General features: G+C 34.5%; 1 protein-coding gene across 2 annotated transcripts in view; it reads left to right on the top strand.

Annotated features, from left to right (window-relative positions):
* Nucleotides 1-26687, top strand: part of Lar (tyrosine-protein phosphatase Lar) — a 712977-nt gene that overhangs the window by 649860 nt on the left and 36430 nt on the right. For both annotated transcript variants that reach the window (XM_085959967.1, XM_085959966.1), the window contains exons 8-11: nt 5856-5981; nt 8989-9138; nt 10044-10177; nt 16360-16510. In XM_085959967.1, the coding sequence (XP_085816093.1) occupies nt 5856-5981; nt 8989-9138; nt 10044-10177; nt 16360-16510 (561 nt within the window). The remainder of the gene's footprint in view (nt 1-5855; nt 5982-8988; nt 9139-10043; nt 10178-16359; nt 16511-26687) is intronic.

Raw genomic sequence — 26687 nt, 5'->3', positions numbered from 1 at the left:
TGACAAACATTAGCCAAAACGTTGACATGGGCATGTCGCTTGGCAAGTGGATATCCAAATCCACATTCTGATAGATGTTTACATAGACTGCCTATAAGAAAAATGAATGGAAAGATTTGATAGTTCTCTGGGTAGGCATTAACCCGGTTGATAATAGTAAATATAACAGTGTGGACTAGGGATTCCAATCCCGGGATCCTCAATTTTTAATGAAAAATAAAATAAAAACGAAAATATAACAGAAAAAATACTTTTAATAACAGATAACTACATTAGAAATAAACTGAGTTTGAATGAAGTTTTATTTATACCCACCCATGTGTAAGTTGCCGATTCATTTTATTTTTTCACATAAATTAATAAAAACGAGAAAGATTGGAAAAAACAATGCTTCGCACTATTAACAAAGTAATTCCTCTATGATCTTATATGTTTTACGGCAGTTTCATATTTGGATGACTAATTAGATTTATGAAGCGGAAAGGCTAGTAAAGGAAAGTACACCGTGATTTGCTTTACTATTTTAAATCTCGCTAATTCATAACAGCAATCTCATATTAAATTCACATTATTATTTATATTACAATATTATTTACTCCATTAAACTTATGTATTTCCAAGATTGAACGTATACAATATTAAAAATAAATGTCTTAAATAGTATAAATTATACTAGATTTATTTTTGACCGATTTTATCAATGTTATTTGTAAACATAAAAAAAATATATTAACAATGGAAAAAAATGCCAATCCCGGGATTGTCAAATTGTAATCCCAAAATCTCGGAATCAGAATTTTGGCTCGAGATTGGATTCCCTAGTGTGGACGTCATATAGCGTTACCCATGCTGACGAATCGATCACACTATGTCGTCAAGTTCTCCCAACTAAGAAACCAAGAAGAGTAGATGAAGACCCAGCAGTGGAACGATCCCAAAAGATTAGGATAATGATGATGAGATAGTGCGCAGATATAGCATTTCCTTTGTAAATTTATAGCTATTTATGCTTCGTGATATCCGAAGCCTCATTGTATTTACGGTATATTTAATCATCTCGGATAGATCACGTACGTAGTTGTAAGGAGCGTGTTGCCTATTAACTTAATTTACATCCTGTTTTAATACAACCCTAGTTGTAATTATTGTTGTTCGTTAATATGTTTATTTATGAGCTGGTGGTCTGCACGGTACAATCATTATTGTGAAAACACTGCTTTGTTTTTCATCTCTGTGAAACAGGGGCGTTATATTATAATACATGTAACTGAGATTTGTTTTATCCACTTTTGCTAGATAATACTTTAATTCTTTTTTTCTGTTGCTACAACCTCTGATGAAATCATTTATTCTGCTCGGTCTTCTTCTTCATATGATTATTCAGAGCGCTCGCATTTTTTTATATACGCAATAGCGTTCTAGTCTTATTTGTATTTGGTTTTTTTTCTGGTCCACTAAACATGTGGCATTTTGACCCTTATGACTGTAGTGATGCCACAGATGCCAAAAGTCTTTACGCTCAAATACATGTAACCTCAGGAAATCACTGACAGTTAAGTTGTGATCAAATTGAGATGAATGGCACTTCACTGTCAGAATATTTTGAACGATCACCACCTCTCTAAATTTAATTATAGAGAGTGCCAACTCTAATGTTTTCTTTTGAATTATTAATAATTATCCATGCTAATTTCGATTAATTTTAACAGTTTCTACGTGTGCGTGCATTAAAATTACTTCCGATATTATATCCATAGATAATATTTTGAACAGAATCCAACCTGCAGACCATATACACATATTCTTATAGAAAATACATAGTGCCAACCACTAAAAACAAACAACGTCATTTTGACACGATTCGAAAATGTGTAGGCATGTAGAAAATGATAAAAAATGTTCATTTGAGTTGTGCAAGTGTAGATGCAGTGTACCTCAACATGGGGTAACCTCACTGTTGTTCTGGTGATTTCGGCAGATTTTACTAAGTGACAATGTTCGTTCAAAATGTGCTACAGGATGGGAGCATCAGTCTGATAACATTTAAACACCAAGAAAAACGACATTACATACTTTTTCCCGTAGCGGCAATTTACTGTGACGTCACATGATAGTAGGCGACATGCACCATAATATATTTCGCGCTTTAATGTCGACATTTCTTGATGTCCTTCAAGATTTAAGGTACCTACCGACAGAGACCATTATAGCACCCAATATCGCTTATGAGATTATTCTTAAATGCTTTTTTAGCATTAATAAAAGAATATGCTATTTTTTTATTTCTCTGTGGCTATTTCAGTTGCCTTGTTATTTTTATCAGGACTACAAAAATATACGATTTATCTTTGTTTTGTATTTCCTTATAATGTGAGACCTTGTTATTTGATATAGTCAACTGTCAATAATTTTTGATGGACACACATAATATACATAATTTAATATGGATGAGGACCGATTTAACCTCTCAAATATGATATTTTCAACTGGTGATCATTTGAAGTATTACTAACTGTCAACGTGTTAATTGTCATACACACCCTTAAACGAAGTTTTTACAGCGAATTCTACTCGTATTAAAATGTTGACGCTGTTTTCACATTTTTTGATAATATAGCGCTGTATGTCATTGCGTAATTATTATGGTAGTTTTGGAAGACGAACGCAAAAATACATATATTTAAATAAGAAAATTTTGTTTCTATGCCTTTTTTTACGATTTTACCGAGGCTTTGACTGCGACTCGCTGTCATATCGTCTCTTCTCTTATAGAAGGGGATCCGCCGATCAGTTCCTCACTCAAAGAACAATTTTGCCAAGCTCTTCCGTCTTACCCACCGCCAGGGCACCTTCCAATTCGTCGACATTCTCAAAGATATCCGCAATTCACAGCTGTACTCGTGTGCCATTCATATTTAGGGCATTGCACAGCTATAATGTACTATGTGCTCCAAAACATCACATTCATCGCAGAGCTGCGAATCGCTTCTTCCCACGAGGACAATGACATTAATATTGACGAAGCATCTGGAAAAAAAAATGACACTCACTTTTTTGTCGGGTCAGCCGAATGGCATTATCTGTTCTAACGCCATTACAATAAAAGTGATATTGCTATAAATTCCCGATGCTTTTTGTCAGGTCTGCCCAATGGTTCGGTTCGAACGGGTTCGTTCAAATTAACATTGACACTAGAAACACTGTTCTAACGCCATTACAATAAAGGTGATATTGCTATAAATTCCCGATGCGTGATACCGCATAATGAAAATTGCGTGACGTCTACTTATACATGTGCGAATGTCGCTATGCGCGAATTTACTTGCCAGCTACTGTACTGAGTGCGTTGTCCATTAATAATGTCATTGCACGAGGACATCAAATCTTCTACCCATTGTGTGACCTGTTCTTAGCCTCAGTATCAACTTAAGCTCCTATGCGTTTTTTTTTAATGTAGCCTTTTTCCATATTACCCTATCTATACCCATATTCGTTCACGGGTTACATATTATGTCAATTTAAAAATAATTTATAATGACTATTTGTATGAAATCGTAATTTTCTGATGTTTTACTTAATGATCCGGCCCGCGGACCCCTCTACCGTCCGCCCTGGCGTAAACAAACTGCCAAAGTTAACTATTACATGTACAGTTGGCCCTATGGGCATTACACGGAATGCTCATATTACTTCTATCACAGTAACTTATTCCGCGTAACTTTGTTGATACAGATTTGTTGGACTGTTGTGCCGGGGCTAACTATTCCGAATCGTCCGTATCGGCCCCGCAAAGTTTGCTTCGAACCGAACGTATCACTGCAGCCGATCGCTTATTTGCTCACACACATTCTATTGAATTATAATATGAATAACAAGCACAGCGATCTGTCCAATGCTAATAGTGCATCGATTGTGTTATGAAATATTATTAGATATAAGACATGAATCAATAAGTTAGTTAACAACTGACCAAATTCCCACAGTAATATGTTGTATTATTAAATATTATCGCAAGGAACGATTTTATATAAATAAATAAGAGATACCTACCTAGTTAAGATTTATTGTGTAATATTTAAGATAGCTACATTACCACAATATTATACTTAATATCGATGTATTATTTCTACATTATTGCATAATAAATATTTTTAAATGGATAAATAAATCCCTTTAGAAATAAAATATTGTACATAGACCATCGCTCCCACATCCTGAAGCGGGCCCCCTGGCTAGGATCTTTGGCGGGCCTTCCTGCCTATTGATAGGATTTAAGATAGTGTAACGGTTTACAGTAGCGTTTTCCAACTGGTGTTCCAGGTAAAATTAAGGGTATTCAGTGTATTGTTAATTTCTCATTTAGTGCTAACACCACGACTGGCGCGTTTGGAGTATTTGGCCATTTGATGTAATCATCGTGTTATTTAAATGTGGTAATGAAAAGGACAGAAATGAACCGGTGATCGAAGGAATGTTAAATATACACCCGTGGTCATGTTGAGTAGGTACGTCGAAATCAAAATATGCTAACGAAATTGTTATTTATTTAACTGTAGGTACTAACGAATCCATCTTCAGCCAAGTGTAGATTCGAGTCTCCTCGATTTGACTTTGCTTGACTCTTCAGTTTCTTGGTCATCTGGGCCGCAGAGAAGATGATGACCACGAAAAACTTATAATGTTTGGTCGGGTCGAAACTCGGGGGAGGGGGAGGGGACAAACACCCCAAATCACGTTTCACAGACTTAGCAATGTCGATGACCAAATTATCTGGATGACGATCTTCCGTCGTGTGGTCGCAACGTAGAAGAATAATATTTATTCATACAGAAATTTGCCATTTATAATAAAGCACAACGATCATTTTGACAATGCCTCCGAAAAATCTATAAAGCACAATATATCATTTGAACTTATTATACAAAACAATTAAAAGCTAACAAAAGTAGTCTAAGCGTCTTCCTTTGCCCCGGAAGTCAGCAAATACTTGTTATTTGTCGGATATCCGGTAAAGAAGAGGATCATATTATTTCGGGTTTCAGGACTGAAGCCATTTTGATTTTTCAATCTAAACAGGCTTAGTATTTGAATCTTTTTACTGACAAAACTATGCAGTTTAAAAAATTAAATGTTTAATGTTTAGTTCTATAAATTGGTACCCAATCATAAAAACATAACAATTTACTCCATCTTACTTCTCTTACTGGTGCTCTTTTATATTGGTCACAGTATTTAATAATGAATGAATTCTTCCTAGTCGTGATAGACATTTGGTCACCGCATAATTTAAAAGAGTTCGAATAAAAGGGATACAGACTATTGTTTAAAACCCGACCTTATATTTGTTATTTGTGTGGCTATTTTTATTTATTTTAATTCTCACTTTCGCGGTGTTTTGGCTTTGCTCACACATTGTAGTATGTTACACAATGCCCAGAGACAAAACCTGTGTTCGTATATCATTTTTTCACCCATGAATCCGCTAAAACATTTTTTGCCCCATCAGAGAATTAATAAACACACTCCGTATTTGGTTTTCCAAAATAAATAATAGCTTTCGCTCTACAACAAAAAGGTGGCAACTAAAGAGTATGATTTCAAAACGAAAACGAAACAAAACGGAAATTCGGTTTTCGTTTCAACGTGCGCGAAAGCTACTCCAGTCATATGGTTTTTATTTGCTGTACAAATAAAGTCACGAGCCTGCCACCGTAAACTGCAATTTGTTATGGATTCTTCATTTTAAGGCTATCGCTGAGTTGCGCCTTAGATACACGTATACAGCATAATATATGCAACAATATGTCATTTATATATACTTTATATTCATATGTTTCCTTTTTGCTTTTCCACAGTTCGACGAGTGTCTCCGCAGTTCTCAATTCCGCCCCCGCCTTTGAACGAAGTGATGCTGGGCGGAAATCTGACGTTGCAGTGCGTGGCCGTTGGCTCGCCTATGCCCCATGTTAAATGGCGAAAAGGTTTGTATTGAATTATTACGTTTTAATCCTAATCCAAACTTCCTGAGATAAATCCTCTATTGGTGTTATAGGTAATAAATAAAGTCATAAATTCATCACAAAATAACACTAGTAGGACAGCCAAGTAGTAGTAAAGTTAATGTAGATGCTTTCCTTTGTTACTACCCATATAATAAATTGATATTATTTCTGCTACTAAACCTGAACAATATCAATAAATAATTGATAGACAGAATTACAGTATGTACCTACTTACCTTTCAATCAATCTGAAATTAAAATCACATTGGCACCGATATACGAATCTACCTATTCAAAATATTCTGAATGATTTAAACGTAAATAATGTATGCATTGAATTCAAATCACTGGTCTTCCAAATTATTCTACGATTTTGGAACCAGATTTTTACCTAAAACCATTTTTCAATGTGCCAAATTATATTTAAAATTTCGATTTATCATGTAAAAGCATCAGTAGCCTGATGACGAGTACCTCCGCTACACGGAAGTACATTGGAACATGTACATGTCTGAGAGCGATTGAAGACACATATTCACATTCCAATGTACTTCCATGTAGCGGAGGTACTCAGTATTTACCCACTAACCAAATGTTTTTTTTTCCAATATTGATTTTTTTACCCAGTCTCTCAAAAGGTTACCGACTACTGATGTAGATAGTGTTTGTTACTTTTTAAGTTTAAATTAAACCCTAAATCCAAGTCATATTAGGTAATAGTCAAAAAATATTCATGTATTTATTAAATATCTAAAAGTATGCCATTAAACCATACACAATTTTATATATTTTAGAAATAGAATATTTGTCTTACTAAGGTTAAAAATATAAATTAATAATTTAAAAAATATATATTAGTAGTAATAAAATAAAATATAAAATTTTTTGTCGGAATTAGGGTTCGAACCCACGCGGAACTTCAATTCAATTTTTATACAATTACTAAAGCCTTAGACCGCTCGTCCACCGTGCTCGTCGCGATTTTGTGAAAAATTGTAATAAAATGAGTATCACGGTAATATTTTGCGTTACACTCAAATTTGGTGCACAGAATTTTATTTTAATGTCACGGCAAGCGGTAAATAAATATACATGTTAAAATATTCGTTAAGTATCTTCATGAAGCGGTCAAAATCCAAATCGAATCGTAGAGCCAATGCAACAAGTATTTACCCATCTTAATTATTTTCAATCATACAATTTATTCACTTACCTAAGCTAAGTAGAACATCAATAAAATAAATGTCGTGTTTTAAATGAATGTTACCTACTTATTTACTTATTTTTAATTTGTATAAATTACAGCATCGGCAAAGTGCTAATTTTTTTTTGCTTTTCAGCTTGAATGCTTTTCAGACATTTACGAATTGATACAATTTTCTTTCGAACAAATTACCGAACGTGTATATTGGAACGTGTATATTAACTAGTAATTAATACTTTTAAAACTTTACCTTGTAGTCCGTCTACCTAATAAAATACTTACCTGCAAATTATGTAACACGTGCTATAAATTACAGGAGGCCACATTCAATAGGTACATATAAACCGAAATATATTTTGTGTGCGTGTTTTTTGTTTTATAAAAAATAGGTAAGCGTCTGATAGCGTTACATAAGAGACACGTGTCTGATGTCATGATTTCACATTTTCAAAGCCTGCAAAAATAAATTCCCTCTAACTTGAACATTTCCGAATGGCCCTCAAAACTTATAAAAACAAGTACTCCGAGCAGACGCTCTTATCCGTTTCAAGTTTCAAGTAAAAAAAAATATTTGTGTTTAAACTTAGTTCCAAGTATTTTTCCCCAGAAAATGTAGGTAAATATTTTTTTTTTTGAAAATATATTCCTCGTTTATTTTGTAAAAATGTAAGACGAAGGAAACAACATATCTACTTGGGGCATTCCTTGTCCGTAATGTTCTGAAGTATTTTAATTGTCTGTTTATACTTGATATGTAGGTATATAATATATATATTTTTTTAATTCTGGATCTTTACTTACGGTAACATTGTGCCATATAATAATATACTAGGTGGGTGCTGTTTATCTGACACAACAATACAATTTATTTAATATTATACACCATTACTCGTAGAAGTGGCATTAAGCGCATTTGGCACCTGAATAGTGTATTCACAAAGAATTTCTTATTGTGTCAAGCGTAGAGTGTGCAAACCAATGTGTGCTACCAGTGCTCACGTATGCATGTGAAACATGGAGGCTGACAAGAGTAGGTCGATATAGGTCGCTTAGCAGAGTAAGTGGCAATCCGCTCAACCGCTTGGAAAATGCTGTCATACAGTGGAACCTAATGCCGTGTTCACACTGGCAACAAGTTGCTGGCAACAAATTGCTGGCAACCTCGTTAGATTTTACGATAATTATCGTAAAATTTCTTAGGCAATTATGATAATTATCGTAAATTTTAATGAGGTTGCCAGCAACTTTTTACCAGTGTGGACACGGCATAAGAGGCATTAAACGACCACGAAAACGAACTCATAAAGTTCGATGGATATCCGTAGCAGCGAAGAACTAGGGATGGTTAAGAGTGGAAAGTGTTAGGGAAGGCTTTTACCCAGCAGAGAATCGACGATGATGATACGAGTAATTGTAAACCATTTTGATCAAACATTGATGGGTAGATAGGTACCTATTCGAAAAAAATCTTGAAAAAACATTGTACCAAATGCGTCTTGATCAACGGTTCAAGCAACACTTTATTGTTAGGTTAGGTTAGGTGAAATTTTAATTACTCTATTGTGTTTTATAATATTAAATATTAATGGAGACGAGAGTGTCACTTGGTCAGTCGTGCTACACAGGAATATGTACTTAGACAACCTAATGCTACCTTGTTATACAGTGTCTACGCCGTATAGCACACAGATAAACAGCACATACACACGGCCAATTAATAAGTGTGTTAAAGGAAGTCACACTTCCCAGATTAATTAACCATCATTTTTGTTTTCATTCTCAGGACTTGCCCAGGATCTGACTCCTGAGGACAAATTACCGATCGGTAAGAATGTGCTGGAACTGACCGACATCCGAGAATCTGCCAACTATACTTGCCAGGCTGCGAGTGTGCTGGGAGTTATAGAGCAGACGTCCATTGTGAAAGTGCAGTGTAAGTATTTTTTCATCGCAATAAATGAACGATATTAAATTTGTCATTTATGTATATTTCGACTGCGGGGAAGGAATTTTTGAGCATACCGACTTCATGTAAATTTTCATCACGTATCAGTTGCAAATATTGATTGTTTTTGAATTTTCTTTTTTTTATGTTCAGTCGTTTAGCAACACATTTAATAGATTGTTTGCAGTATTGATATACCTAACTATTTTTATATAGAAGAATCATTCGATTTATAATTTTAAGAGGAATGCTTCAGCATTAGCCCAAGAAAACACTGACGACCGGTTATACTGGTTAGCTAGGCGCAGATATGACCATAGCACATAGCTACTTTGATTTTTGCACACATAAGTTCGCTGCCTCAGTACAAGGGTACACTATTTGACAAAATATCAGTTTTGACGTATTTGACTTATAAAATTTGGAGAATTAGTTGAAGTTTCTGGGCAATGCTGCACTATTTTTGTAGAAATTTATTTTACCATAATATTTCAGATAAATTTGTATGACATCAACATGAATATCAAAGGAGTATAATTTTTTAAGTGCAATAATACAGTTTATTACATAAATTGATTTAAATTATGTATGGGAGGGAATTTAAGGTTCTTTATAATTTTAGATAAAATGTTCATTTTTAGGATATTTACATAATAATAGTAATATATAATTACTCTCGTGGTATTCAAAAACTTTGACAGCCATTTTCTCAGGTTCACAGGTTTTTGTCAAATGGTGTACCCTTGTACTGGGGCAGCGAGTTATTCTCGCTTGTGCGTGGCTTTGCCCAATAATTGCACAAACGTTACCCAACATATTTACTAATCGTGTTTATTTCGTCTTGTAATTATTATTGTAATAATTTTAATTTTATTTCCTTCTCTTTCTTCCAGCTCTTCCGGGACCCCCTTCAAATGTTAGAGCATCTGAAATTACCGCTACCTCAGTTAGACTTACTTGGTCATTCAACGGTGCAGAGGATCCCCAATATTACGTTATTCAGTTCAAACCCAAGTACGCGAACCAGGTAAGAAAATTTCAAAAACTATTTCATTTTTAACTATTAACCATCTGAAAAAATTATACGCATTCTAAAACTTGGTGATATGCCTATTATATTATTTCGACCTATTTAATATTCTCTCCTAAAATTGGTTTAATGTTTAAAGTTCGAAAAACTACATTTTTTCTAGTATAATCAAAATAAAAACTACGACATTGTTGTATGCGATGGGCGTAGCAGATGTATTTACCACAATTTTAATATGTATACATTATATTATACAAGTAGAATATCAGTAAACTACCATCCTTTCTCCTATTCGAAGCATTTGTTCACAAGTTAAATGTTACGAGTATGTTTCTATATTATTTATATTTTGATCATTCTGGGGATGGTTTTATAGCCCCCCGAAACGGTTGGTAACAAAAATTAATTAATCTAATATTATTGACAATAGCTTTGTTTCAATCCCGTTAAAGGTACTACCTACTTGAATTAATACCCTCTTTTAAGCGTATTCAAAATATTCACTTTGAAATAATTTTTGACGAAATAATAATTCTGTTAAATTATTTTAATGATTTTAATTGTCAATTTGTGTAAAGAAAATATTATAATATAAATAGTTCAAAAGGGGTATTATTTTTGTCTCACTGAACTTTATCCTGATCTGGCGAATCCTCGCATATTGTAAGTAAATTTTGTAGATATAATCTTAATTTAAATAATACCGTTCGATATTATGAGTAAATTACCATTTACGATCGTAGAGAGAGCGTATGGGGACATCCACAGTGTAGAGGTTATATTAACAGACTTTTTAGGAGTAGTTGTTAGCCATTTGCCCAATCCTTTAGTTTTTTGCACTGTATTATAGACAAATAAATGACGGTTTGGCATTTTCCAGCCGCTGGATCGAATCCACAGTTTCCGATCATTTTTTTTAAATCTTTTACACATATTTTTTAATTAAATAGTCAATGTATAATTATCTTTTATACCCACTTGTTTATAAGTAAACCGTATACAACGCATTAGTGCTGAATTCATATAATTTTATAATGACCAGACGGGTTTCGTTCACTTATATGAAAATGTACAACTACTTGATAAACTTAAACCTCTAATAAATTATTTTCGTCTGACTTTCACTTCTTAAATAAAGTTTTGACATAAGAATGAATAGTCTTTATCGTCATACAAACGATGTTTTTCGCGTTGTTTTTGCCGTTTTTCTATGCTCATTCGCGATACTGTCGCTTACTTTGTAGAGCTCGCAAACGGCACTAATTACTTTACGCTGTTCGAAAATATAGTGCACACTATTTTCTCGAATAGATAACGAGAGCACTCATTTTTAAGATGAAAATTAATTGTTTATGTCTCGAAGCTTCAGTCTTGCAATTTATCTAAGCTACAATGTATCGCGATGTCTTAGTATGTATGTAGGTACATAGTCAACGATGAATACACTTTTATAATAAAATTCGCCCCCGTTGGATTATATTTTGTAACCCATGGACATTTAGGTACTATACAATATTCTTCTAAACATTATATTTTGTGTTATTATTGATTCAGAATGTGTCAATAAATGATGTAACCTTAGACTATAGATACATCTAGACGCCGACCATTGCATTGCTAAATGAAGCTGCGTCCCGTGCGTTTTGTTTGTGGGCGAGCGAAAGCATTCGTTCTCAAATATTTGAGACCATAGACCATTTCGCTAGTGCTCGCCCAAAGTGCACGCACTAGACGCTCAGAATTAAAATATAATTTTCTATTCTTTTACGTTATATAGTATTTTTAAGCGGTCAAAATGCAACCACTAGGTAAAGATAACCATAATTTAAGTTATTTTAAAGAAACACTAGGTCACTGATATTAAAATATATAATAATGTACAAATAAATTATCACGAACATGTATCAATTTACCCATGAAACGTAATACCATCTTCTTGCTTATCAGTACGGTAACACACAGAACCATTTTTTCTACTTAATTAACTAAAAATATTTACCACTGACTTTATGTTTAACACAAAAAATATCAATTTTAGCAAGACGCGCTCGCAGGTTATCGACGCATAGTTAAGCAACAAACTAAGATTTGGCGGCGACACCACAGCAAATCATCTTACACAACTGTAAACCTTTTATGTTACTCTAGCGCGTGTCGCAGAGATTATAAAGGTGCCGAATACTTTCTCACTCGCACTTATACATCGTTTTTGTTCAGGCCTTGGATGTAACTGTATATAAGTATCGATTCCAGTTTTTCATTTATTCTTATTTTCTTTCCTTTTTCATTATTAATTCAACCGCTATTCTATGTGTGTCCTATGTAGTTGCGACGAAGTTAACTTATAATTTTTACAATTGTCGCTGAAGCGATGTACCTATGACTTCGTGTTGTTCTCAAAGGCATTATGCATAGCCAATAGTAGCTCAATTTAGAAAACGCTTCAGAGAGTATTATAAGAGCATTGTCGTTATTAAGTAGGACACCTTTAGCATAGTGCTCTATGTATGTGGGCGCGAAACCCGAGAGACGCAGGTTCGATTCCTGCGGGATGGTTTACTTTTTTCAAAAAAAACAAATTTTATTGGTTTAAATATATTTTTTTCAGAAGTGTTTTCAAAAATTATGTATGTTCAAGAATAATAAAATTAAGTGATTGTTAAGGTCGATCAAAGTCATATACATTTGGTATAATAAGGACTTACCTAATACCTACAAACGTTAAAATTTACCATACACTTCATGAAAAGTTGTGAATTATAGGAGTACACGTAACATGATTAATATAAGTAATATATTACAAGCTTTGGAGATTTTTCACAATATCACATTTAATTTATGTCTAATACTTTTATGATTCAAACCTTCAATTGCTTAGTACAAAAAAATGCTAGAATTTTATTTTTAATGGTATGTTTATATCTGAAACTTATATCGTGATACTTACGAGCATATATGATACCATATGCATTAAGTAAAATAGTGGATGTACTTGTATCGGGCACTTATATCGCGTGTGTCGACACTCACCTGTCATTTATTCTAACCATTTATATACGCAAATGTATACACCGCGTAACATTAACTTAATAGTCTGCCCGGCTACGGGATGCCTTCCCGGAATTGGGCAGTCTAGGCAGGTGGTTTTTATTATATTTCTAACTACAGACTTGTAGATACATAAATACAACTTAATATTAATAATATCATAGCTTATTTGACCACCAAATACTGGTCCTAGCTTTTTTTAGAAGATTGAGAAAGGTAGAAATATCTTTAACTAAATAAATATTTTTAAAGATATAGCCGTTTATATGACTCGTGTTCCGCTTAATGACTTGATTATTTGACAAAGTTAGTGGCATTGAATTACCAACGTGAGATTCCAGGTAAAGTTAAATTAATGGATGGCTACGTGAGGCGATGGTTTTCGTCAGGGCCGGCCAACTTTTAGTGCAGCGGGTCGCGTTCGAGTATCAAGTGGTTGCTATTCGGTCAGATACTCACTTAGTACATCACTGCCGAAGTTTCAATTTGTTCAGCTAATCAAATAACAAACCACTCTGTTATGGAGTTACATACGTTGAGCGTTCGCCATAATGATTTAAATTCTTTACCGAAAAGTATATGCAATGTGATACACTTAAAATATAAAAACTAGATTTGAGAAGAAAAGTACTAAATTACTTAAAATAGAACAACCTGTTCTGTTGCCTTATATAGTGTTACTGAAGACTATTCATTTCATTAGTTTCAGTCAATATATTAATATAAAAACTATCCAAAACTCATTCTCCTATAATTGAAAATCAGGCAAAGCAATCGATATTAAATTTATCAATGATACATATTATAACAGAATAATATATAATCGAGCTTTACACTTTTTATGTTAGGTACATAATGTTGTAGTCGGAAATTCTCTAAGTATGTATTTGTCTGCATCACAGTTCATCGTGTGTTCTTGTATCGAAAATAGATGGCCGTAGAGTATTGAGATCAAATTTACAAAAAACACAAATATAGAAGAAAATATGCAGGTTAACAAATTAACAAATTAGAAATACAATTATATCCTATATATACATATAGGTATATAAAATTCTGGTAGGTGCTCGTAAATATCAAGTCGTACCTATTAACTATCTGATGATACTTACAGCATTATTACCAGATCCTACCTAACTATATAATATTGTATATACCAATCAATATAAGAATAATGTCCATATTTTCGAATAAAATTGGAACATTACTGTCTGAAATATGTTCCACGAACAACGCGTTATTTGTTATCTCAATGCTATACGGCCATCTCTTTCTCGGCAAGACAAAACTACAAGGCAACAGAATTCCATCAATTCTGACAAACGCATATAATATCGCATTTGAAAATTAATTAGGTATGTAAACAAGTAGGTACCTATCATGTTTGTAATAACTATATTTGAACAAAATATACAATCGAAATTTCTACATTCATTTCGTATATCACGATGACAGTTAGTGAATCCGACTATCATTCTATAAGTAAAACATCGTGGGATCTTTCTATCTCTTATATCTTCTCTAACGTGTGTCTATAAAATAACGTTTTGATAATATGTTGCAAACACAATTATGCAAAAAGCAGTCAACCCCTAACGACTCTGAAATCTTATACCCACATTGTCAAGATGTCACGACATCCAAATATAAATATTCAAAAAACCCTCAATATATTTCATATGTTTGTTGGCGAATTTAAAAGCGGGCGATTCAACTACTGCGATTTGATGATTACACACAAACCTTTCCATTCGCTGAGAAGCCACAAGCCTATTTTGACAGAACGTAGTTCGTTTTTTTACCGGGAGGTTGCTACTGCGCTCCACTGCGCAGACGCAGTAGTCCCACACGCCGGCGTGTAGCGTGTTAAGTTGACCGGCTTGCAACTTTTCTCGGTAGAGTGTTTACAACATGCTTGTTAGCTTGTTAGATGATTACACTGGGCGACTTTACAGGCAGATTATAAATTCGCCAACAAACAGCTCGTAAAGAAGTTCAATGTAATTGACGCTTAAGAAAACTTAAATAGTATGAATAGTTAATTCTTAGTAGAAAGATAATATTTTAATGGGTATTTAACTATGTAATTAAATAACGTTTGGTAGAGGTGACATTTTCTTTGTGGGATACTGCCAACTTATCAACCGATAAAATTATAAAGTACCAATTAAATTTTCATGACAGATAGTTTAATAAAACAAGCTTCAATATAAGATACAAAATTCGCACAGGTAGTCTGAGTTTTCATTCGAGTTTATCAAAGTAATGCTCCACCCAAAATGTGAAATAAATATTTACAAATAGATTCACGGAATAATAAATGTTTATTTCCAACATTCGCACAGCTTTATCACCCACGAAGATACATTGACTATACGAGTAATTTGAAATATCAAACACTATCTATACTAAACACCACAGCCGATTTTACCCAAAGGGGTTCAATTTAAGAAATGACAAGGTATCTCAATAGTTCAGTAAATATTTCACTTTGACTGCATTCGGTTAACCATATATTTAGTATCATTTACATTGCAATTTATCTTCTTCAGTATATACACATTTTATGTACCCATCGCTCTTGCGAAACGTTATTAAATCGTAAACATTGTAATGCTTCCGTTTTAAATGGTCAATAATTACTGAGGTTACATGTAAGTTGTACGTATGCAGTTCATCGTGGGACACTCATTCGTGCGCCGCAGTACGTGATACATGAGTTCGTATAACATTTTATCAAATGACGAGTTCTTCGTTGAACATTTCACCGTGGAATACATTTGTAAGTATCTTACAAAATGCGGCGATGGTGTGCAAATAGTACTGTTCCAATTAGATTAACCCTAACCTAACTTAACCTAACCTAGTAAACACATCTCATGAAATTCACCACATGTTCTAGCATACGTACAAAAATATACTCCACGGTGAAATGTTCAACGAAGAACTCGTCATTTGATTAAATGTTACACGAACTCATGCTTCACGTACTGCGGCGCACGAATAAGTGCTCTGCGGTGAACTGTTAATTACTGAACCTTGTTTCCGTTTGGTTGCATCCTTTTTAACTCCTTAAATAGTCCTAATTTCCGACCGATATTGACTTTCTCTGGCTTTGTTATCCTTTGCAGGCTTACAGCGAGATATCCGGCATCATCACGATGTATTACTCGGTGAGGAACCTGTCGCCCTACACTGAGTACGAGCTGTTCGTTATAGCGGTAAACAATATAGGTAGGGGGCCGCCCAGCACACCTGCCGTCGTCACCACCGGCGAAACCGGTAAGAATCATGCATTCATTGTCGTTATCCATCGCATTTTAACAATATATTTCATACTATTTTTCAGCGCTGCCACCTGGAGGTTTATACTTTCAAATTCATTTATTCCAGGAAACAAAATGTTTTTTTATAGTACCTACTACTTACTCCAAAATAACAGGCACTAAGTTTTCATAGCATGCCGTTTGAATTAAACTATTAACGTCGTGCATACTAAAACAAACAAAAAACTAATGTCTGATTAAGAAGATAGGGTAAGGTAAGGTATTTTGGCAGTATAGGTAATTTGGCAGTAGTTTTTGAAAAAATGACTTCTAAATAACCTATCGCTTTATATGCTTCAAAGACTCACCGATAGATGGAAAAATATCTGATAATATTAAAATAATTTACAGGCGACGATTATCATACGCATCTTCGCTGGTACAAAACAGTAAAGCGTTTCTCTTGTTGAAACATACGTGTTTTGTTGATTTCGAGGTGACGTGTTTTATTTAATTTACTGTAATGTCATGACTTTTACAACTAAAATCAATTTATACTAGTGTGATTAAGAAATAAACGTAGTTTTTTGTTGTGAAAATATTTTGAATGTAACATTTAGTGTTTTGCTGTGATTGCTTAGCTAATAGTGTGAAAATAATAACTTTTTAACTTCAAAATTATTAGTGCTCGTTATAATAATTTTTCAAAGGTAAAATTTTATCGATTTTATTTAATTTCTAAATAGTATAAAATACCTTGATATGTATTACGACATATTTAATGATATTTCATCACAATTGAGTTAAATAAGACTATTGCCAAATTACCTATCATGTTTATACTACATACATTTGGTTTTTTTTTCACCATAACAAAAAAAAAATTGCCTAATTCTAATAAAATGCTTAACTGTTTGAAGAATGGTTAAGATTTTTCATACCCAGTATCTCTCAGATGTCAGAAAGAATTTCAGTGTTCGTTTTGCTATGTTCCTTATCATGTACGCTGCCAAGACGAGTCCACAGAAGAAGATATTTTCATGTGTGATAAGTGCAGTGGATCCATGAATTCGGATAATGATGAAAAGTAGTTATAAACGAAATAATATTTTAAATATTTGTATGCTTGATCATAGTGCCAAATTACCTAACCCCCTATTGCCAAATAAATATCCTATTGCCAAATTAATTAGCCATTGATGATACATTAATAAGTTTAATATTACTTTTAAACAAATAACTTTATCAATATTTTCTTCTATTCATTAAAACTTTTTATTTTAAAGTGTTCATTTTTTACATATACTCAAAATACTACCTTTCCTTACCCTACTTACTGGAGTTATTGTTGTTTAATATTTAGCCAGTTGACATTGACTTACTAATAGACACTGCATTACATGTAAAATCTTTATAATAAAGTGGACACGCATAATAAGTCACATTAACAACATCCACCCGTATCGCAATGTAGGTGAAATTTTCTTTTTAACTGCAATCAATATAAAATGTTGTGTGTACATTTTAGCAGAACATTACAAAAATTGTTTAAGAACATGAATGCGGATTTCCAGTTTACACCTTTATTACACGGCAGATGGAAATATTTTTTTCACACTCACTATGACATTCATACAATTCATTTATATTGTTTACGAATACCCTTTTAATCTTTAGATGCAGTGTCTATTATTCCAGGTATAATTTAATAGTTTTCATATTTTGTTTATCACCCTTTTTAAACAAAGCAAAACTTCTATAGACTAACGAGGAATCACAAGTTGTCTTTTTGTGGAGATTTTTCGTATTTTTAAATTACAACTTCTAAATTAATTCGAATTAAGATTGCTTGTTCTTGTATTATCTATTTATATAATATCATCATCATCATCATCATCATCAGCTCATCAGCTGGGGTCAATCCACTGCTGGATGAAGGCCTCCCCAAGCTTTCTACAACTCTCTCGGTCCTGTGTCGTTCGCTGCCACGTATTTCCGCCGAACAATACCAGTTCGTCAATCCAGCGGCTTTTAGGGCGACCCTGTGGCCGTTTCGTGCCCCTTGGGTACCACTGGATGACGGCATTTGTCCAGCGGCCATCTTTTCGGCTAGCGATGTGCCTCGCCCATCTCCATTTCAGCTGTTTGGCAACGTCTATTACATCGCGTACTCTTGTCTGCTTCCTAACCCATTCGTTTCTCTTACGGTCCTTTCGCGTGATGCCCAACATACACCTCTTCATGCCTCGCTGTGTGACTCTTAGCCTTTGGACATCTCTCGTGTCGAGGGTCCACGTCTCGCAGCCATACGTGAGCACGAGTAGCACACATTGGTTGAACACCCTACGCTTAAGACATAATGGTAGGTCACTCTTGAAGATACTATTCAGACGTCCGAAAGCACTCCATCCCAGCTTTGTTCTTCGAGCAATTTCATCGTGCATGCTTCCGTCTATGGACACCTGCTCTCCGAGATAGACGTAGCTGCTGACTTGCTCGAATAGGGTGCCAGAAATACAGATAATCGCAGTGTCCGAAAAACAGTTCCTCATCACTTTTGTCTTTGAGACATTTATCGACCGACCGTTTGACTGACATCCGCGAGTTCTTGCATTCTACCTTTGAGGTCTTTCGGGTCTTGTGAGAGTATAACAATATCATCTGCAAAGCGCAGGTGACTGAGGTGCTCCCCATTAATTGGAACACATTTTAAACATACAACTAAATAAGTCCTCAAGAGTAGCGGTGAATAGTTTAGGTGAAATGGTATCACCTTGCCGGACACCTTTGTTAATAGGAAATTTACACGACCGTTTGTGGAGTTTCACGCATGCTGTGGCATCACTGTATATACTGTTCAATGTGTTTATGTAATGTCTGGAAATTCCTTGGTTGCTAAGGGCGTCTATAATTGAGAATTTTTTGATGGAATCAAACGCCTTTTCATAGTGTATAAAACCAAGATATAATGGCAGTTTGTATTCCTGGTAGCGCTTTATGATTTCCCTGACGACCTGTATATGATCCATAGTACTGTAGCCTCATCTGATTCCGGCTTGCTCTCTTGGTTGGTTCTCGTCTAGAACTGTTTCGAGACGGTTTGAGAGTATTTTCGTGAAAACCTTATACAGAATTGGCAGTAGACTAATTGGTCGATAGTTTTTCAGATCTTCAGTGTCTCCTTTCTTATAGAGAATAATAATGGAGGCATTTTTCCATGACTCTGGGATGTTCTCTTCGTGCAGACAAGACGTGAACAGACTTGCAAGCACTTCGCTCACCGTCCTCCCGGCCCGTTTGAGAACATCGATAGTCAGCCCATCTTCTCCCGGGGCTTTCCCAGTCTTCATGCACATTATAGCATATTCCACCTTTGTGCTAGTAACCTCGGGAAGAGAAGATCTGAATTGATGTCAGTGTCATCTTTGTATAGAGCGCTGTAAAACTCTACAACAGTGTCCAGTAGATGATCCCAGTTACGCACGATACTTCCATCTTGCGTTTTTAGTGTCGTGATTTGCCGTCTCCCTATTGACAGATGCTGCTTGTTCTTATGTAAGCTCTTTCCTGACGCAACAATTGATTCTACAAGGTTCATATTGAACTTACGAAAATCTTCTCGTATGTTTTACGTAGAGTTTTGCACAGCGTAGAGTACTCGAGATCATTTGCAACTTGTTGCTCGCTTTTCGTACTCCTACGCAGCTTCATAAGATCCAACGTTTCCTTTGAAAGTTTGCTTACTCGTTCAACCACAGGAGCAACTGTCTCTTCCGTAGATTCTATAATGATTTTTGTGATTGCCTCGGTGTTTTGTAGGGAGATGGGGTCATTTTCAGCCTGAAAAGCCGTTAGCCTGTTCCCCAGCTCTTGTTGGAATTGGACTCTGCTTCTCAAGCCTCTGCGGACTCTGGGCTTCTGCATTAGTTTGGATCTGTCACGTTTGATGTTAAATCGTACTTTACACCTTACCATTCGGTGGTCGCTGCCAGTATTAAATCTGTTAATGACTGCAGTCTAGAAAAATATCTTTCTTGTCGGTGAGGATGTAGTCGATTTCGCTGGTTCGTTTTGCTGGGCTTCGCTATGTCCATTTTCGGGAAGGCTTCTTTTTGAAGAATGAGTTCATGATGTATAGATTGTGGTTTTCCGCAAACTCCACTAACATGTCTCCTTGGCCATCCCTGGTGCCATGTCCGAAGTGCCCGACCGCTACATCATCCTGGTGTTGGGATCCGATTCGTGCATTAAAGTCTCCCATGATCATAGTGAAGTGAAATTTCCGTTTATTTTTCAACGTACTGATTTCTTCATATAGCTCCTCCACTTCTTCATCAGGTGAGTTTTGAGTGGGCGCATAAACTTGCAAAAGCAGAATCTGGTATATTTTGCTAAGCTGTGTCAGTGTCAAAAAGTGTCAAACTTGCTACTCTATGTGAGGAGAAATCAAATTTAACTATGCGATCTTTCCAGAGTCTGTGGATTAAAAATCCGACACCGCTTGTGCGTCCGGTCTTAGTCCTATTATAACAGAGTACATGTCCGCTGTGGAGATTGGCGTTATCGTCTCCTTGACGTCTTACCTCGCTGAGCCCGACAACATCCCAATGGATTTTTTCGAGTTCTTCTTCGAGCTCTATAAGTTTGGCGTTGCTGGATAATGTTCTCGCGTTATATGTGGCAATGGTATTGGTAGGTAGCCGTTACCGTCTTTCCGGGGTTTCTTAGCACCCTATGCCTTCCCTTGCTGATTGCTGCCGTGATCAGTGTCAGGTTGGCCTCCGGAGAATAAGGTCCGAGATTTTTGTTTTTGTTCCATGGGGGTATTTGGACATAACACACCACGCTGTCCAAACGGGTTGATGTGTGGTTTTCTGTCTGGGTTTTCCATCCCGTAGCCAAGGGGTCTCTCGTTTTAAGGCGCCAGAGTTTCGCCTTTCACCCTTCTCTATTAGCTGCAGATGAGTTATACTGTCACAAGACACACTGTCGCCGCGTGGAGGCTAGAGATAAGATTTGTTGGCCATCTGTAGAGTAGCATCTCAACACTTTATAGAAATGTACCTATTGGCATTAGTGCATTTCATTGAGGCTCTTGCCAACCATTTGCCCACTATTTATATAATATATATCACTTCATATACTGTGCTCTACTCACCTTCCGGTCCTAATATTTTATATACTGAGTTGTATATGAAATAAATAAAATCACAAATAAACACATATAATCTAAATCGGCTTTGTATTTTATTTAAAGTATTTTTAAATGTCCTTTCGAAATTCACTGTAGTATTTTAATTTCGGCGCGGAATCCTATTACAGCAACTATTTCATACCGCTTCCCTATTTTTGCTCGAAAAAATAAAATAAAAGTTTCGCGAACTCGAGAAGCATTTTCGCTGTTTTAAACTAAACCAGGAGCGCCGTTTGAAAGTTTTCGTAGATAGATAGGCGAGGCAGCTTTTTGAGAACATATTAATATAATCTGTGACGGCGCTGGTATCCTGCCAGTGCTCTGAGATACGCCACCACTGGCCATGTCCTCGTAACTTTTCAATGTTATTTTACGTCTGCATTTTTAAGGACATTAAAATAATATCCTAAGCCTGGGTCTTTCGCATAAATATAATTCAGTATTATTATTAGCCAGTGAAGCTTTACACGCTAAATTAAATTTGTAAGCATTTCTATAAAACTTTTCATTCTAACGGTCGGATTTTGACAAAGTAACAAATCAGCTAAAATTATAAAATATTGTTAGTTTTCCGTATGCCGTATATCTGGTTTTATTAAAATATTTTATTGTTCATTTATTATGACTTAAGTGCTACAATACACAGTAATATGCAGAGTATACAAAGATTATAATAAAACGCAGTAGAGATTTTTCAATAAACATGAAAATACTAATGAAAAGAAATTTAGCACAGTTTTATACTAATGTTAATACACACAAGGAAACTAATTCCAATAGGTAATTCAATTAATGAATTCGTAAACTTAATAAAAATAGATTACCCTTACTAGATCAACTGCACGATGTACAGTATCATCTAACATGGCATTTATTATGATATTGGGAGAGTTACGGATGACATTGGTGGGAGCATTATAATAGTACTTAAGTAATAATTATTAGTGTTAAAGTTGAAAGAAATGTGTTCAATGAAAATTCATTGGACGAGGATAAAGCTGGAGAAAACGTATGTAAATTTTATATTAATTGTAATTGCCATACAGAAAGACTTATAAACATAATAAACAAAAAAATAACAACTGCATTAATAATTAACATGTGCATCAATTTTTCGTATTTGATAATTTACCATATTGTTAATGCTTCGTGACTTTGTAAATACTTCCTTAAACCGTTTGATCTACCTATATCGTATTGTTGAATCGACTTTGTTTTTATTTGGGTATCCTTAAATTACCAGTAGAAATATTTATATTTTTTACAATAAGGAATTGATGTTTTCTTTTGAACTCCACAATTTTAAGATTCGTGGTATGAATACTATTAACATTTTAAATATAATTATGTCTTACAAATAATATATTATTTGGTAACAAATGATAATAACTCGATTTTGGGAATTATATAATGTGATATATCCAATAGAAGTATTTGATGAATTTCATTATCGATTTACAGGTTTATCTTCAATGATCTATTCTGTATTTTTCTTTGGTTATAATTTTATTCGATTTACTTAAAAAAACTGTTGATGTATATTTTCTCTGAAAATACGATTGGCTTTTGCTTGTCTTAAATTTTATGCTTTTACTCTTCTGACATGCTTTCGAATATCATTAATTACCGCTATTATGTACTAATATATAACTTATTGATTATTATATTGGTTATTTGGAAATGCCAATTTGTAAATTCGCATTGATTGTGAAATGCATGATGGCAGTACTAATGCAAACAAAAAACTAACTTGTGAATATTTTCAACGCTTCAAAAATTTCAGTGGAATGTGTAAGTGTTTTGACTACAGTTAAGAGTTTATTTGATGATTTTACTGTTGAAAGCTGGTTAAAAGAATGTTTCGTCTGAGTCATGGCGTATTTATTTTGGTGTGTTAACTTTTATCTCTGCAATGAAAAGCTTCGACCATCGTTTAGTTCAACGCTTCTTTGCTGTACTTATTCTCTTATTATTGAACTAAAATGTATTCAAATTTCAGAGATACTTATATCCTGTTTCTGAATTACGTTTTAAATATTTTCCATGAATTGAATATTGAAGCTGATATGTTCAGTTGTGTCGGTCCTTTGAAATTCGCTCGGTAAAAAATAATGCGGCATTCAGACACATTAAACTATATTAGTATTTTGACAAGTTTTTGGGGTTAAAAGAAATGCTTACTCTCGCGTCATAGTCGATATTAATTCTAGATTTTATAACCTACATTTTATATTCTATATACATAAATAAATTTGATATATATAATGTGTTATCATTATTAACGTCTGTGTAGGCGAGTTTTTGAGTGCACAGCTTATTTTTAGCACACCAATAATAAAATTATTATAATATGTTCCATCAAATTATATTATTTACAATAAGTATGTCCTTTACTCAAACTTTTATGACAAAGCTTTAGGTATGAATTCATTGTTATTTTGTTTAATGTATGTATGTTTTCCATCGAAACAGTGCATTCATTGTTAACATCCGTATATTATATAATATTTTGTATCATCGGAACGTTCGTGATAAATTTAAAAAAAATCTACACTTTTTGTTCTGTTTTGCATGTGAAATATTTGACTTGCAACTGTAGAAGACTACTAACGAACACAGCCTTTCGCCCAGTTTTTACCTGGAGGAATATTTATCGAAAATATTTCCGAAGCGAAAAATGCTTTCATTTCTCGACGATGGTAATTAATATACAGCGTGATTTCGATTGTGTACTGTCGCCATACAATGAAACACCGACGGTACAATTGTTTCATATTATTTTTTAACTCCATCTTTAATCTTGAATATGCAAAGCAATTACACTTTTTTTTCTCTCCACGGAATGTTGCCCTACGTTCTGTTTAATTTTCTTTAAATGCCGCATCCAAAGGATTCCATACTATTGTAGTTTGTCTAAATACGTCGACCTATCCACCTTTGTTATCGTATTTTGTTTTGTGCTTTACATTCTAAAGAAAAAATAAAACTTTTTATTCATGTACTTATACATGTTTTTTTTCTGATATTAAATTATCCTCATATTAGACTGGCGTCTGTCTTATTAATAACGTTAACAGCGATGATTTCTCGGCGCAATCCGCTGTCATTTTAACAGACTCCAAAAGCGCTTTACAACATCTTGCTGCAGCAACTCGCTCACATAACAGTAAAACCATAGCATACCACATCCTTGACCAGATCGACGCCAAGAAAAATAGAGGAGGAGATCTATGCCTTCAATGGATCCCATCGCACATGGGCATTGAGGGAAATGAAAGGGCAGATGATCTGGCAAAGGTAGCCGGCCATTCAGGGGTACCATATCAGTGGATACCATAAAACCTGGACTGGAATGAGGCTATAAAGAAAATGTGCCATAGTATGTGGATAGATTTTCACCATAGGGCATCATTAGAAAAGGGGAAATGGAGTAAGTCGATTCTACCAACACCACGAGAGGTGCCCTGGTTTGTAGAGTCTTCTTTGACGAGGAATGAGCTTAAGTTAATACTGAGGCTAAGAACAGGGCACACCATGGGCAAAAGATTTGGTGTCCTCATGGGAAGAAGCGAATCGCAGCTCTGCGATGAATGTCATGTTTTAGAGGACATTGTACATATAGCACTGCAATGCCCCAAATATGAAGTTCACAGAGTACAGCTGCGAATTGCAGATATCTATGAAAATGTCGACGAATTGAAGGGTGTCCTGGCGGTGGGTAAGACGGAAGAGCTAGGCAAAATTGTAAAGTTATTTAACAGAATAGGAGTGAGGACCTGATCGACGGATCCCCTTCTAGAAGAGAAAATCAATCAAGAAAATCACAAAAAAAAAAAAATTATTATTTAAAAAAACAAAACATTGTATAGTTCAGAATTCAGAACGTTGACAACATGAGATTTAAATAAAAAAAAACTGGTTCTAATCAAACAAATTAAATAAAAATACATAGCAAACATTACCCTCAGATGAGAAAAAAAAATTAAAACATCAACATTGTTAAACAATAAAATATATTTTTAAAAACAACATTGAAAATGTAAGTACGTTTCTGAGGAACGCATTCACTAGTCTCGCACCCCTCACCAATGGTGCCCGATAAGCCTGACGCGAGGTAATAGTTCTGATCTGGGTTATTTCATGGCTGCGACCACGTAGACAGATATTTTTATATCACGTATAAATTATTTTTTTTAGAACTTCAGGATTAGAAACAATCCCTCAGGCACTGAGCTGAAAAAATGGCGTAACTATTTAATTTCTCTGCATTACTTCCTACGTTTAGTATCAACGGAATTGACCGACAGAATATTCCGTTTAACAATAACCGGAAATGAATATACTTAACGATAACCGGTTTCTTAATATGGAATCGTATCGCAATTACTAACCTTGATGTGGCTAATGTAACGTTGGGAAAAAGCCTTGTATTTTAGCGCCCGTTGTAGTATAGTAGTTAAAACTGCGCCTTGGTCGCTTACGTTAACCTCGCATCTTACAAATTCATTCGCGTCGCACCATAAGTACTTCGGTGTATTAAGTCAAAAATTATCATTTTCTAGTTAATAATGTAGTTTCATTTGTTGCTTTTACGTAGTAACTCAAACAAAATGTGAAATGCGTTGTAATTGAGTTACTTCACTAAAGTATTTTGAAAATATTTTAAGAAGTTGACTGCTTTGATTTATTGAGATATACTATGGTAATGCATTAATGTGATGTATATTTTTGGTGCTATCGTAATGCATCAATGTGATGTATATTTTGGTGCATTTGGTAGATATACTAAAGTATTAATCTCATACGAATTTCTTAAACTTACCGCAATATTATAGATATAAATAATTTGTAACTTCAAACGTTGATATCTCAAAACGATACTTTTTGAGTTAATACTTTAAAGTACTCAAGGTGCGAATGTTGTTTGTTACAAATTTATTGATTAAATTGATTCATTATTTCCCAACCAGTGTGTTGGTATTGGTAGGATCTATTAGAT

Source organism: Rhyacophila brunnea, unplaced genomic scaffold (assembly GCF_057557595.1).
Source record: "Rhyacophila brunnea isolate RB1 unplaced genomic scaffold, BYU_Rbru_1.0 scaffold_9, whole genome shotgun sequence".
Taxonomy (NCBI): domain Eukaryota; kingdom Metazoa; phylum Arthropoda; class Insecta; order Trichoptera; family Rhyacophilidae; genus Rhyacophila; species Rhyacophila brunnea.
The sequence above is the reverse complement of the archived record's forward strand: the minus strand, read 5'-3'. Positions and strand labels throughout refer to the sequence as shown.